The sequence below is a fragment of the Phodopus roborovskii genome, unplaced genomic scaffold (genome assembly GCF_943737965.1).
Source record: "Phodopus roborovskii unplaced genomic scaffold, PHOROB, whole genome shotgun sequence".
Lineage (NCBI taxonomy): Eukaryota > Metazoa > Chordata > Mammalia > Rodentia > Cricetidae > Phodopus > Phodopus roborovskii.
The window spans coordinates 10754407-10768330 of record NW_026126636.1 but is presented as its reverse complement, the minus strand read 5'-3'; the positions used below and the strand labels follow the sequence as shown (position 1 = coordinate 10768330).

The 13924-nt window shown below is 43.2% G+C and overlaps 1 protein-coding gene across 1 annotated transcript; it reads left to right on the top strand.

The window, feature by feature from the left end:
• The first annotated feature begins 8981 nt into the window (after window positions 1-8981).
• On the top strand, window positions 8982-12917 carry LOC127238443 (carcinoembryonic antigen-related cell adhesion molecule 3). Its single transcript, XM_051207060.1, has 3 exons — window positions 8982-9273; window positions 10597-10956; window positions 12529-12917. Exons 1-3 carry the CDS (start codon window positions 8982-8984, stop codon window positions 12915-12917), a joined length of 1041 nt encoding a protein of 346 aa, XP_051063017.1.
• Window positions 12918-13924: the final 1007 nt, after the last annotated feature.

Below are 13924 nucleotides of genomic sequence, written 5' to 3'. Positions count from 1 at the left end.
GCTGGGTAGGGGAATTTCCTTATCAACAAGGTACAAAATGGAGAAATTTTAAATCGTAAAATTTGTCAGCTACCACTCAGGAATGAACAGTATGATGATTCATGCCTATATTCTTGGGCAGGCCAGGATTTAAAGTGAGACTCGGTTTTCTAAGTGAATTAAGATGTCAATATAGCTAACATAATTGCAAATATATATATATATATATATATATATATATATATATATATATATATATATCCATCCAATGCTCAGAACTGATGGGAACTAATTTCAGGCATCCCAAACTTCTGGATGCACGGGGTATCCTGTTAAAATGGTGCAGTGTTTGCGTAGAGATAGGCATCCTCTCATTTACTCTAATAGTTTCACCCAATAGCAATGTGTACTAGATACCAGTCATCCATGTGAACTGAGGAAGAGTGACCATTACCACTGTCCATTTCCAAAGCACCTCTAAATATATACTATCCTCTCTAGTCCTGTGTACCCCATTTAACGTGGTAAAAATATTAGTGTATGGAAGTACAGGTCAGCTGGGCGTGTTTGGTCACTAACTATGGAAAGTTCTGTGAAATCTTTATTATTTTCTTTAAATAACTTCGCGTCATCTGCAGATGTATTTTACGGTGGATTGAGTGGTTACCATTCAGTTCTTTGTTTTGCCCAATTGTTCTATCTGAGGCTCCAAAGCGAATACTGAAGAGAAGGGGTGACAGTAGAATTCTTGTGTTGACCCTAGCCTCAGCGTCCCCACTGAGAAGAATTGACTATGGTGTCCATATGTCCCCACACCACAAGCAACCTGTCTTCTACCCCGAGTTTGGCTATTTTAATCATTAAAAATGTTAAAGTTAGTCAAATGTCATTATTGATTTAGTCTTATGATTTACACATTGAATCAGTTTTGTTATTCTTCCTTCTTCTGTCTCTCTCTGTGGGTTCTGGGCCTCTAGGAATTTACCTGCTTAGTCTACATAACTCAACAATTAGCAAAACTATTGACTACTCATGGGTCTCAGTATTCTTAAGAATAGGCTGTATGGTCTCAAATTTCACTTTTAGCGTTAATGTTAACATTTTAAAAACAAAGCTAATCTAAGGTTGTTGATACTATTAACAATTTAGAAAAACAAACTTTTGGTTCAATGGTTATCTCCTATTGTTACTTATTTGTATCATTACCTATCTAACCTAAAGAGCACAGACCGTAGAGGATCAATGCTTCTTGTTTGCTCCCCATGATTTTCTTGTTTGCTATTTCTTTGTAAAGCCCAGGACTACCTCCCTAGAAATGGCACCACCAACAGTGTGCTGGGCCCTCACACATCTGTCAATAACCAGTGAAGTGTCCTATATACATACCTATAGACATACCTGCTGTGATTTAGCCACAGCCTGGGTTCGGGTCCTGAAATAGGGCAGGGCATGTTGGCACAATGAAATGAATTGTTCAACTTCCACATGAATTTCACACATGTGTCCATCTCTGAATTGCTCTAGCTATCTTTTTTATACATCAAAAACAAGAATATTTTCCCCATACTAACAAACAAGTTTTTTCTCATCCTTCAATATTAATATCTCATAAAATAAAATATGTTAAATATGTTTTTCCCAACTTTCACATCAAAACATCTTTGAACACAAAACAACACTCATCATTTTGCTAGCTTGGCCAAATACTGAGGCAAGTACAACTTGTCTTTACATAATTAAAAGTGATAAACACACATATTTTACAGAACAATACCATTTAAAACATATTTACAGAAAAAGAGGTCATCTGTCTCTGATTCTGTCAGTACTGAATTGGGACAGTTCTGTGGTCTTAAGTGACAGCTGGTATCCCAAGATAAGAAACCTGAGAAGCAACAGCTCCCAAATTATTTTAGGGAATAATATTTGAGAAAAATGGCATTTCCATGAATGATCACATATGTTCCAGAATGATTGAAAAAAATGTGACACTAAAGCCACCAAGAGAATAGATATTACAAGAGAAAATAGAACATGTGAGCTGCACAGTCCCAGCAGCATTCTGCTCTGTCCCAGAGTTCACTGGTCCTTGCCAAATGCACCTGTCCCCATGAACTTTTGCTTCGTCTGGAGACCCTTTGGACAAGCACTCCTACGCTGTTCTGAAACTAGGCTGCATGGCTCCAACACATGCCCATTTGATGCTTCCAGAACTACACTGTAATGCATAGGTTTAATGGGAAGCCCTGTCTTATCACTGGTGTTAATGGTGTTGCTAAGGTTTTCCCATCTTTTGTTAACTAGCATTAAGAGACTCTGTAAAGGAAGTAAACTCATCAATTCATCTATTCAATAGATCCACTTGTGTCTCAGCCTTTTGCAGGCACTGAAAATTTCCATAAGAGCAGGCAGAATTCTGTTAGTTGCAATGCATTGGAAGGCAGACAGGAATCTAGGAGGTAAAGTCAATGGTTGATTTGAACTACCAATAAATACAACAGAACAAGAGAATGAAAAAGGAGGTCTGGAGAGAGATGACTCAGTGGTTAAGAACACTTGCTTCTTTCCCAGAGGACATGAGCTCATTTCACAGCAATCATCTTTGGAGCCTTTACAACTTCACCTATCTCCAGCCTGAGGGGTCCACACAGTCCTCTGGAGCTCCTGCACACACATGACATAGAAGCACATGCAAACATAAAATCCCATAAAATAAAATGAGAGAGAGATGGCCCAGGGACTCTAGAGGAAGCAGTAGGGGAACACATTCCTCACACCTCATGTGCTTTTGAGTGTGAGCACAGATCTGAATAATCTGGGGGGTGATTCATTTAGAAATCTGAGAAGAGGCTTCCATACAGGGTGAATGATTTGTTGCCGAGCACTGATTAAAAGGGGAGGTCATGCCACACAGCTTCTGTCCATCAAGTTCTGTAGATGAACACATGGAAGCAGACATATAAACACGTCTACTAAGGTCTCAGCATTCTACCAAAGGCAAAGGTCCCATGATTCCCATCTCTTTCTTCCAGCTCAGTTTCTATTTTTTTAAGAATTGTTTAAGGGTTTATTGGTGCATATAGGACTTTTGCCTGCATGAGTCCTTTGGTATTACCTGCATGTAGTGTCTGTAATGCCTGGAAGAATGTTCAGACTCCCTGGAACTGGAATTACAGGTAGTGGTGAGCTGCCCTGTGAGTGCTGGAAAATTGAACCAGCACCATTTGAGAGAGCAGTGAGTTCTCTTGACCTCTAAGCCATCTCCTAGTCTCACTTACAATGGTACCTTCCCCATACTGCTCAGCTCACTATTGAATCACTGTTACACAAAGCAGTGTTCTACTTGTTCTTAATGTTCCAGAGAATGTCTAAAACTTTTACTGGTACAAAGGACTACCTGTGACTGACAGCCATGGATTCATGCATTTTATAATAGCCAGCAATCAAAGGGTGTTTGGGCCTACATACATTAGCAGAGGGACCATGTATACCAATGGTATGTAATGTCTCAGAATACCAATCATTTTACATGGTAATTTTTACTGTAAAATCCTGGAAATCACATGTATCACCCCATTGGTTAGTGCTCATTTATGCCCATGCTTCCTTTTGACATCTAAGTGCTAGGTGGGTTGTTTTTCCTTTGCACAAAGATGAACATGCCTGGCCTTTGTCTAGTCCTTGTCAGTGTTTTGTGCTCCACAACCAGTGTAGACAAACCATACTATTAGTATGTTTTATCTCAATTCACTGTTCTGAAAGGAGAATGTGTGATAGGGTAACTCAGGCAAAGAATCAGAATAAGGCCATACTATGTGTCTGGACCTCACCATAAGTGTAGCCCTAAGAAAGTTCTTTAGTACTGGATCAGGTTATGGCTGAGCAGACTATGTAATCTTATTAGAGAGGGGAACAGCCAGGAAGTCCTGGATCCAGATCAATGTCCCAGGTCCCGGACTCCCAGTGACTCGGTGAAGTGCAGGCAGAGTTGGAATCTGACCTGTTAGAGATAACAGAGAAAAACGATTTCAGTGGTCTGAATCTCTTAGCGTATGGAATCTGTCAGTACACTGTCCCGAGAGTCACAGTTAGGCTAGGTCACATGGGAATCTCCTTATTATAAGTCTCAGCATGATTTGCATAGCTGCACAGGTTCCTATGTCATTAGTCAACTGTACCGATGGGCTTATGATACTTCACAGGAAAGTCAGGTTCCCCAAGGGAAAAATAGAGACTCTGAGTCCCCCTGACACCTCAGTGTCCTCAGGGATTAAATAGTCTAGAGATATGTCTCCCTCAGACAAATAGTAACAGACATAGCTGCCCTGTCCTGGTATCAGGTACCCTTTCAAATTTAAGGCCACATTATAGACAGTTCAAAATTAATTAACCACGTGTCCTGTCCTATGTTTTAGAAACTATGATACAGAAAAACTCCTGGCTCTGGAAACTTCTTGCTGAATTCTCGGACTCCCCAACCCAGCCACTAGACTTGAAATCTTGTTTTCTTGTGTTCATCTGTCTCAGGTCCTGAAACATTTAGGAGAGAGCTTTGCTTTGTCTCTTCCTATGGATCCTGAATCTAACACAGGGTGCTGTCTGTTTAGGCCATGCATGGCAGATGTGAGCCACAAACTATCTGTTTCTAGTCATGTATCCAGTGTCTCCACCCTGAGGGATTTTTCAGATGTCTGTGAGACAGGGAGGAGCTGTTTTTCAGAGATTTTAATCTTGGCCATCTGCAGCTGAGGGGACATCTGTTCTAGGAATCGAAAAAATTTGACATTTAGCTTTGAATGTTTAAGTAAGACAACTGCCTTTGAAGAATTTCTGCAGAATTCCAGGACTCTACAGTCCGTTTACTGGACAAGAAATCATGTAATTTCTCTTGTACCACTGTCACTTTTCCTGGAAGGTGAAGGACAGAACTTTGTCCCTACCAATAGATCATACATCTAACACAGGGCTCCCTCTGCTCTTGAAGTCACTGACTCCACACAACTTTAGAATCTGTCTTTCATCATACCTCATTGTGCTCCATAAAGAAATATTCATTACATGGATTTGCCTTAGATACTGGGTATTAGCAACAATAGTTTCATACAGAGAAATTATCTCAAATCCCTAACCCAGATCTGCCAAACAACCCTGGCCTCATTAGCTGAAATTTCCACGAATTCTTCTTCTCTACCTATCTTCTCTATCTATAAGTCAGATCTGTCCCTGAAAAATCCACTGGACCTGAGTAGTAGAGACTGCTCCATGGTTAACAGCACTGGGCACTGGATGCTCTTGTATAAGACCAAAGTTAGGTTTCTAGCACACACATGAAGGCTAACAGGCATTTGTAACCCCATTTGAAAGCTATACATATGATTATCACTTCTGTGGGCATCAAGAATACTTGTGGCCCATAGATATACATAAAGCTAAAATAACTAACACATAAAAATTAAAAGAAAGGAAATAGCCACCTGTGTAGAAGAAAATATATTTGCTTAGTCCTTAACTCTGTGAGAACAACATAGACCAGTGACAAGGTAATGGTTCTGTTTTAAGCTCACCTATCCCCCCTATCCTTCACTCTTCGAGATTATTTTGAGACTAACCCTCTGAAAACCATACTTTGCATTTTGGGGCTCTGTACCTCATGGCAGTAACCATCAAATATCTGGGGAGATTGGCTTACCTTGTGATCTAGTCTAGGTAGTTAGCGTAATTCCAGGGTTGACTCTGATCTCAGGTGTGAGATATATGTTTACCCATCTTGTTCTGAGGACAGGGTGGGTAAAAGCTTTTCAGGGAAGCACAAAGGGGAACTATTATTATACCCTAGCCGTAGGTCAGCATTCAAGATCAAACCTTGGAGGTCACTGGCCCAAACAGAGTAGTGGAGATCAGTTCAGCTGGAGGTAGACAATATTCTGTGCTACCAGGAAGGCAGCAGGTCAGTGAGGACCAGAAGACACAATGAGGCTCTTATTCCATCTTCTAGTTCTGCACCATGAAGTTCTAAAACGCAGTTCAAACGTGACAGAGACTGTTACTGCCAGACAGGCTCACCATCTCTGAGCACCTGGGTCCTCCTGCATCTGTCTGGGAGTTATCTTCTGGTTGGTTCCCAAATACTTGGATTGGCGGTAAAGGTTACGGAGACCAACACTGGAAAAAAGAAGCATTTCAAAGACCAGAGGTCTTACAGGATGCATACTCCATAGAACTGCCACTGGCATCAATAGGGCCACAGTTTGGAAAACTTCATTCTTTGCTGAGTTGATCTACACTAAGCTTTGGGGTTGAGGCTTTTAGTTGTCTGGAAAGGCACAGGAGGTGATTTCTAGCTAGGTGAAATCAAACACATCTCAGTGCTTTCATGACCTATAGTTCTGGCCCCAAGTCATCTCTTTCTGCCTCTCTGATTTCTCCCTGTTATACGTGGAGATCTGAAAAATCCCAGTGAGTGGGCATCCCAGGGAGAAGTAGAAACATTGAGGTCCAGTAGATTCCTTTCTGTCCCTAAGGCATGCGTTCATGTCCTCTTGTTTTCTTTTTATGACATCCACAACCTTGAAAGAATTCCCAGGAACTTGAAACATGCTCAGATCAATTATAGCAAATGATGTGTGAAAATGTACCATAGATGGCGTACATAAAGCAACTCAGAGCTCTGCTGCCAAGCCTGTTCCTGTCTCATGTGGTGGCTGACTCATCTCTGATGCCACTATGGTTGAAAGGGAAAGTGAAGGTGCCTGGAAGGCCTATACTCAGTCAGAATAGAACATGTTACCGATTTCACTGTTCCTCGTGGAGGTGAAATATCTCTGATTAACACCAAATAGTCCCTTGGTTGAGGCTTAGAGAAGTAGGAAAGGGTAGGCTGCCTCCAGCTTTGTCCTAGTGTTGAAGATCCAGCTTCGTGGGGCTGTGGACATGAGCACATGTGATGATCACCAACAGCTGTGATGGTCACACCCTTGGAGCACAGGGAGTGCCCTTTCTTAGTCAGCATTTACTGTCAAACTGACATAGCCTAAAGTCACAGACATAGGGTAAAAGAGACTCAATTGCCTCTTTTCCAGGCCACTCTGTCTTAATACAGCCTCCCCATACACACCCACAGGGTGTCTTACCTCTGTGTACATGGTGTGCATGCATTCTCCCGTATGCAGAGGCACTCAAGTGCACACGCCTACATCCACCCCCAACAGACACAGAGTATACACGAAGTATACAAATAATGAAAAATTAAAACTCTTTCATTAAAGGCATCATTAGCTCTAGATAGGAGAGTTTTAGAAATACACTCCTGGGTAGAAAGATCCTGTGACACTCATTCACGCATTCATCCAAAGGTATCCAAGGTTTTATCAGGCATTGTGCCCTCCAGACACGTCTGACTCGTCTCGTCTTAGTTCTCATAAAGCTCTGGTCTAGTGGGCTGAAAGAAAGACATGCAAGAGAGTCTAGGGTAGCCTGTAGATTGATGTGTGGGTGTGGGTGTGGGTGTGTGTGTGTGAGAGAGAGAGGGGGGGGGAACAAGTGATACTGCAAGCAGCTCTCCTCAGTTACTGCCTCCAGGTTTCTATCCTGAGTGTCTACCTTAACTTTCCTAATTGATGGGCATGACCTGAGTTAAATTCTTTACTCCACCAAGCTGCTTTTGGTCAGGACATTTATTTACAAGTGTAGAAGTAAAGATAGAACAAAGAATTTTCTAGGAAGTGTACAAAGAATATTCATTTGGATCCCGTGTGGTTTTCTATCTTTATGTGCAAATCCCACAGCACCATATGGGGAAAGTGATCCAAGGATGTAGGCACAAAAGATGGATCTACCAACAGCAGGAGTGGCCTCTATGTAGGCATGCTGTCCCTTAGATTTCCAGAGAAAGTATCAGGATTTCCTCCCAAAATTTAGATGTACATGGCTCTGTCTATGGGTGTGTATACCCTATGTGAATTCAACTTCTGCCTATAGACTGTGTTCCAGGAAAAATATCCAACTCCTCCTAGACTCACTATCAACTGGGTGGATTCAGTATGTCTAGAGAGCCACAGTGAACAACATGGTTGCATCCCCAATGAACCTGTGCTATTATCAGGTCAGCTCACAACATTTGAGCCTGGTCCCCATTCATACTGTAGCCCCAGACATGCACTTTTGGGTAACCTAATGCTCTCCAAGGTGTGAGATCTAGAAACCTAATAAACACTCAGGAAATTATTTCCATGAGACACAGACTTCATCTGCAACTAGGTTTTCATCCCCATCCCAAAGTTCCAGAAGTTGCTTTTATAAGCATTATTTGGCCTGCTGCCTACTTATTGTGTCTCTGAGCATATTGCTCTGCAAGGAGACCCTGCATAATCCCTGTGCCATGTCATTTCTCATGGGGTAAAGACAGAGTTCCGAGTGTAATCACCCAGGAAGAATGCAGGCACTTCAGAGGAACCAGAGAGAATGGGGGCAGATCTGAAGTATAGATTAACCAAAGTAGGAAGCTTCCTACGATAATGAAGCTCACAGTCCTCTTACCCCTGACACAGAGCTGACCTACTCCCACACATCCGGAACATCAAACTCCTGGTCATCTGGCCTTGACTGGTAAAATGAGTGGTGGTGGTTGAGTTCCCTTTCACAGGTGTCAGTGAGCAGGTACCTTTGTAACCCTTATAGAAATCTCTGTCATATTCCTGCTGGAAGGTAGATCCTGCCTCTGCAGAGCCCACAAAGAACACTAGGAACTTAGCTGGATTTCTAGGTCAAAAGGGACAAATAGAAAGGACTGGAGGGGGTCCTCACTCTTTGGTGCTTACAGACCCAAGGCCAAGGACACAACAGAGGTCATTTATAGAGTGTTGCTGTGTTAGGGAATGAAGAGACTTGTCAGCTTTATTGCTCACTGTGCAATCTGCAGGACTGAGACATAAAGAGAGGAAAGGGGAGGAAAATAGAGGACAGAAGAAAGAGAGAAAGAAACTGTTGTATTTTGTACATAGACAATGTCCACAGCCCATGTGATTCCAGGAGGTGTCCCTGCCTGTGAGAAGTCTCAGATAAAAGGGATGAAGGACAGTAAAGCTGATGCCAAGACACTAGAGCGTGGGAGCAGTGCTGGAGCTGAAGTTCTTCTCCACAGCAGGAGCACAGAGCACGAGAAAGGAGCCCTGATGGGACCCTCTGTACTTCCCTGTATAGCTTACTCCTTCTGGAAGGGGTTTCTGCTCACAGGTGAGGAGCTCATTGCTGAATGTGTGGGAGGAGAGGCTGCTCGGAGCCTTCCTGAAGAAGACAGTATCCTGAGGAGGGGCTCAAGGGGTTTCTGTTTTCAGTTTGACATGAGAGAACAGAGACAGGCATAGGCATTTAGCAGCAAAAAGTACTTAATTATATTAGATAGTAAAATTAATGAAAATCCCCGTTGTTCTTTACTGTGATTTAATCACATTGACCACTATATCTTGGGAACTGATGCCCCCAACCATGATAGGGTGACTATCTAACTAAAAATCAAACTAGGGAGAACCATTAAGAAGACTCAATGGTAATGGTGCTGGATGCCAAGCCTAGGACCTCAGTTTAATCTCCAACACCCACAAGGTGTCTTACCTCTGTGTACATGGTGTGCATGCATTCCCCCGTATGCAGAGGCACTCAAGTGCGCACACCTACATTCACCCCCGGCATACACAGAGTATACACAAAGTATACAAATAAAGAAAAATTAAAACTCTTCCATTAAAGGCATCATTAGCTCTAGGTATGAGAGTTTTAGAAATACACTCCTGGATAGAAATATCCCGTGATACGCATTCAAGAACTCACCCAAAGGTATCCAAGGTTTATCAGGCATTGTGCCCTCCAAACATGTCTGACTCGTCTTAGTTCTCATAAAGCCCTGGTCTAGTGGGCTGGAAGACAGACCTGCAAGAGTCTCCAGGGTAGTTTGTAGGTTGATGTTTCTGTCCCAGCAGCCAGCTCCTAAATAAATGACAGGGAGAATTATTATTGATTGTAAATCTAGGCTGATAGCTTAGGCTCACTTCTAACTAGCTCTTATAACTTAAATTAACTCACTTAATTTATTTTCTGCCTCATAGATTGATCGCCTTTACTTTATACTTCCCATGCTGCTTTCCTGCTTCCTCCATCGCTGGCTGGCAGCTCTCCACATCTCCACCTTCCTTCTTCCCAGTGTCCTCTCTGCCTAGCTAGACTACTGATTCAGCTTCACAGTGTCCAAAAATATTATTCCACAACAACAGTCAGAGAACTGGGGCCAATGAAAGAACCGAGCAAAGAAAAAGAAAGTGAGGGCCCAGAGTCTCCAGACAGAGGAGGGGGGAAGACATGTCCTCGGCCCATATACCCCGAATACAAGCAGAAATCTGAGGAGAGCCCTGTACATACTTGAGGGGAAAGTTCCATATAGAGAAAACAACATGTTCAGGGCCACTGAGAGAGAGGTCATGTGGCTCAGTCCTTCCAAATATGGTGGCCCCACTCTCACCCACCTGGCTAGGCTGAGTGATAAGCATGTCTGTTCAGGAAACAGGCTCCATCTGTTCTTAAAATACAGAGGTCCAAATGTTCATGGATTTCTCTCTTCCGTTCTAGCTTCCATTTTAATTGTTTGGCTGCTTTCTACTATTGCCCAGCTCACCATTGAATCAGTGCCACCAATTTCTGCTGAAGGGGATAACGTTCTATTATTTGTACATAATCTGCCTGAGAATGTTCAAGCCTTTTCCTGGTACACAGGAATTATGGTACTCAAGAGCCGTGAAATTGCAAGATATGTGGTAGCTACCAAATTATGCGTGCTGGGGCCTGCGCACAGTGGTAGAGAGACAGCATTCAATAATGGATCTCTGCTGATCAGTAATGTCACCAGGAAAGACTCAGGATACTACAGCCTACAAACACTTGATACAAATTTGAGATCTGAAGTAACACGTGTGGAATTTTTTGTACACAGTAAGTCATTCTTTGTAGTTTCTGGTGCTGGTTAGGTTCATTTCATTGTACGTTCACAGGACTGTGAAGCCTGAACTGGATGTACTTCTCTTAGACAGTGTGTCCTTACGTTGTGGTTGGAGGATTTATTTCAGGACATGCATCTTGGAGACAAACTGCCATAGATCAGAATCCCTCACCTGACTCCAGAAAGGACTTGTGCTGGGTAACTCAGTCAAAAATGTCAGCCTCAGCACAGACTTTTGGAGTGATCCCCATGAACATTGATATGGGTTTAGGAAAAGATGGGGAAACCACGGGCTCTCCTGTGGCCCTGGATCCAGGCCGCTCTCCTAGACTCAGATAAAAGTGAGGAATGGCAGCAGGGCTTATGGGAAGCTAATATGATCTCCAGTGAGGGAGAACAGAGCAGACAGCAGAGGCGACGAAGCCATCCCCCGTATCTCCTTGCAAATGGCATACAAAGTGCCGGTCCACAGGCCACTCCACACTCTGTGTGGGAGAAGGTTCACTCAGAGGTGGCCTAGCGTCTCCTGAAGAGGGTAAGACCCTGAGAGGAGACTCTGGGTTTCCCTTTTCTACTGTGGAGAAGAAGATACAGCAAGGGAAAGAGAAGTTCAGCAGAGTGAAGTTCTTGATGGACAGGAACCAGTAAGGTAGAGGGAGGAAAATCTGATTGGTCTTTAATTAAGTTAATCACCTCGGCAACTATATTATGAAGACTTATTTCTCATTTGTGACAAGATGACTATTCAAAAGAAAAAGCGAACTTCAGTGGGGCCATTGGGTGATCCAGTAGAAACGGGCTCTTGCTGTCTGCCCTAATGGCCTAAGTTCAGTCCTCATATCCCACAAAGTGGAAGGAAAGAACAGAACAACACAAGCTGTCCTCTGCCCTGCACACAGGTACTGTGGCATGCGTCCACTTCTGCACACACTCATACATCATAGGTGTGCACATGTGCCCCCCCCCCCCGGACAAAGAGTAAATAAACATAAAATTAAACTAGGTTATAAAATACAGTGATTAGCTTGGAATCTGACAATTTGCTAAATTGATACACGGAGGTAAAGTGAAATGAAGTGTGCACTCACTCACTCACTCACCCATTTAGTCATTTAAAGGCACCGTACTTGCCAAAAAGATCAAACTGGTCCCTGGCAACAAAGTTCTAGTAGTGGTTTACAAGACACATGCCAAGAGCACCAAGAAGGTAACACAAAGAGACTGTTGTAAAATAAATAAGAGTGTGAAGACCCAGGTTCTGTAAAGGAAGAGACCAGTAGAGACGCATTCCTTCTTGTGCTCTGATTGTGAACAGGGATCTGAGGGCCGTGAAGGGTGAGTCATGTGGACAAATGAGAGGGAAGTTCCATGGAAAGGAAATGACATATTCAATGGCACTGAGGGTACAGAGGTCTTGTGTCTGACCTCTACCTAGTAGGATAGGCACGCCCTCAACCAAACACCAAGTCTAAATGATGAACATACCTACTCACGACTCACAAACCCATCTTTCCACCAAATGCAGAATGTTCATTATTGATAGGTTTATTTCTATTTCCTTCTAGGCCCAATTTTAGGCTTCAAGAAACATACTACCCCATCACAACTCACAATTGAGTTGGTGCCACCCATGGTTACTGAGGAAGACAATGTACTTTTACTAGTTCGTAATCTGCCAGAGAAGCTTCAAGGCTTTGCTTGGCACAAAGGGGTACTTCCACTTGACCACTTAAAGGTAGCAAGTCATGCAATCCTGATTAATTCAAGCATGCTGGCATACAAATATTATGATAGAGCAACAATATATACCAATGGATCCTTGCTACTCCAGAATGTCACCCAGAAAGACAATGGAATTTACACCTTACGGACCATATCTGCAGATTTGAGATCAGAGTGGGCCATTGTGCACCTCCAAGTAAACAGTAAGTGTATCTTTGTGACTCCTGGGTGATAGAAATGTTTGCTCTGCTCTATACACACAGGATGGAGGATAATGGGTTGTGCCTATGTCCTCTCTGCACTGTGTCCTCTCATTTGGATTTGGGCATTTAGGCCAGGACACACATGGGGGGAGACAAACAGCATTAGATCAGAAGCCTTCACCTGACTCTAACCTGCAGGGAGAAGGATGGCAACTAAGCCCAAATATGTCACCCACAGCTCAGACTCTGGGCTTTCACCATGATCATGACCCTAAGAAAGATGTCATGGGACCGAAGCAGAAAGAAGGTAAGGAGAATGTGGGATACTGGCAGAGTGGTGAGCACCAAGGAGCCCTGTCTCCAGAGGGGACTCCAGGCAAACCCAGGGAGCTCTGCGATATTTCTTAAATTTGACCACCTACTGGAGCTGACTGGAAGTAATGCTTTACTATTTGTCCAAGTCTTAGAGCACGTGGAATGAGCCAGTAGCTGTCATGGCAGCCATGATTAGACTAGGTAACCTGGGCATTTCCTTTTCCTGACACTCAATGTAGACAGCATAGTTGGACAGGTTCCAGGCTCCCCAGCCAACAGTCCCGTTGGGCTTATGACTTCACAGGCAGGTCAGGGTCCCCAAGGGGAGGAATGTTGGACACAGATAAACTTGGCAAATCCTTGTTCTCAGAAGTCCTTCTTCAGGCAAACAATATCAGGCACCACTGATTTTAATAGCTCCTCAGTCCCAAGTTGTGGTCCTTGTTAATATTTAAATTTTCCTTACAGATAGGGCAATGATAATTTACCATGTATTCTATTGTAGGTAAACAGAGAGATAGCAAAGGCACCAGTTGAACGAAGGTTACACTGTCCATGGGTATCAGATAAGAAACACAAGATATCTGTGTCACAGCCCCAACTTCTTCACCAGAGGAGGACTCATCAGGTGTCTGTGGGGCCTAGCAGAGTGAAACCTTTAGTTTAGAATCAGCAGATCACAGAGAGAGTCTGGTCCAGGCAACAGAATCAAATGAACAAA

Excerpts from the sequence above, each read along its gene's own strand:
- LOC127238443 (XM_051207060.1), top strand. The coding sequence starts at position 8,982 with ATGTCCACAGCCCATGTGATTCCAGGAGGTGTCCCTGCCTGTGAGAAG. Across the intron at positions 9,274-10,596 it reads GAGCCTTCCTGAAGAAGACA|CTTCCATTTTAATTGTTTGG; the intron begins GTATCCTGAGGA and ends CTTCCGTTCTAG. Across the intron at positions 10,957-12,528 it reads TGTGGAATTTTTTGTACACA|GCCCAATTTTAGGCTTCAAG; the intron begins GTAAGTCATTCT and ends ATTTCCTTCTAG.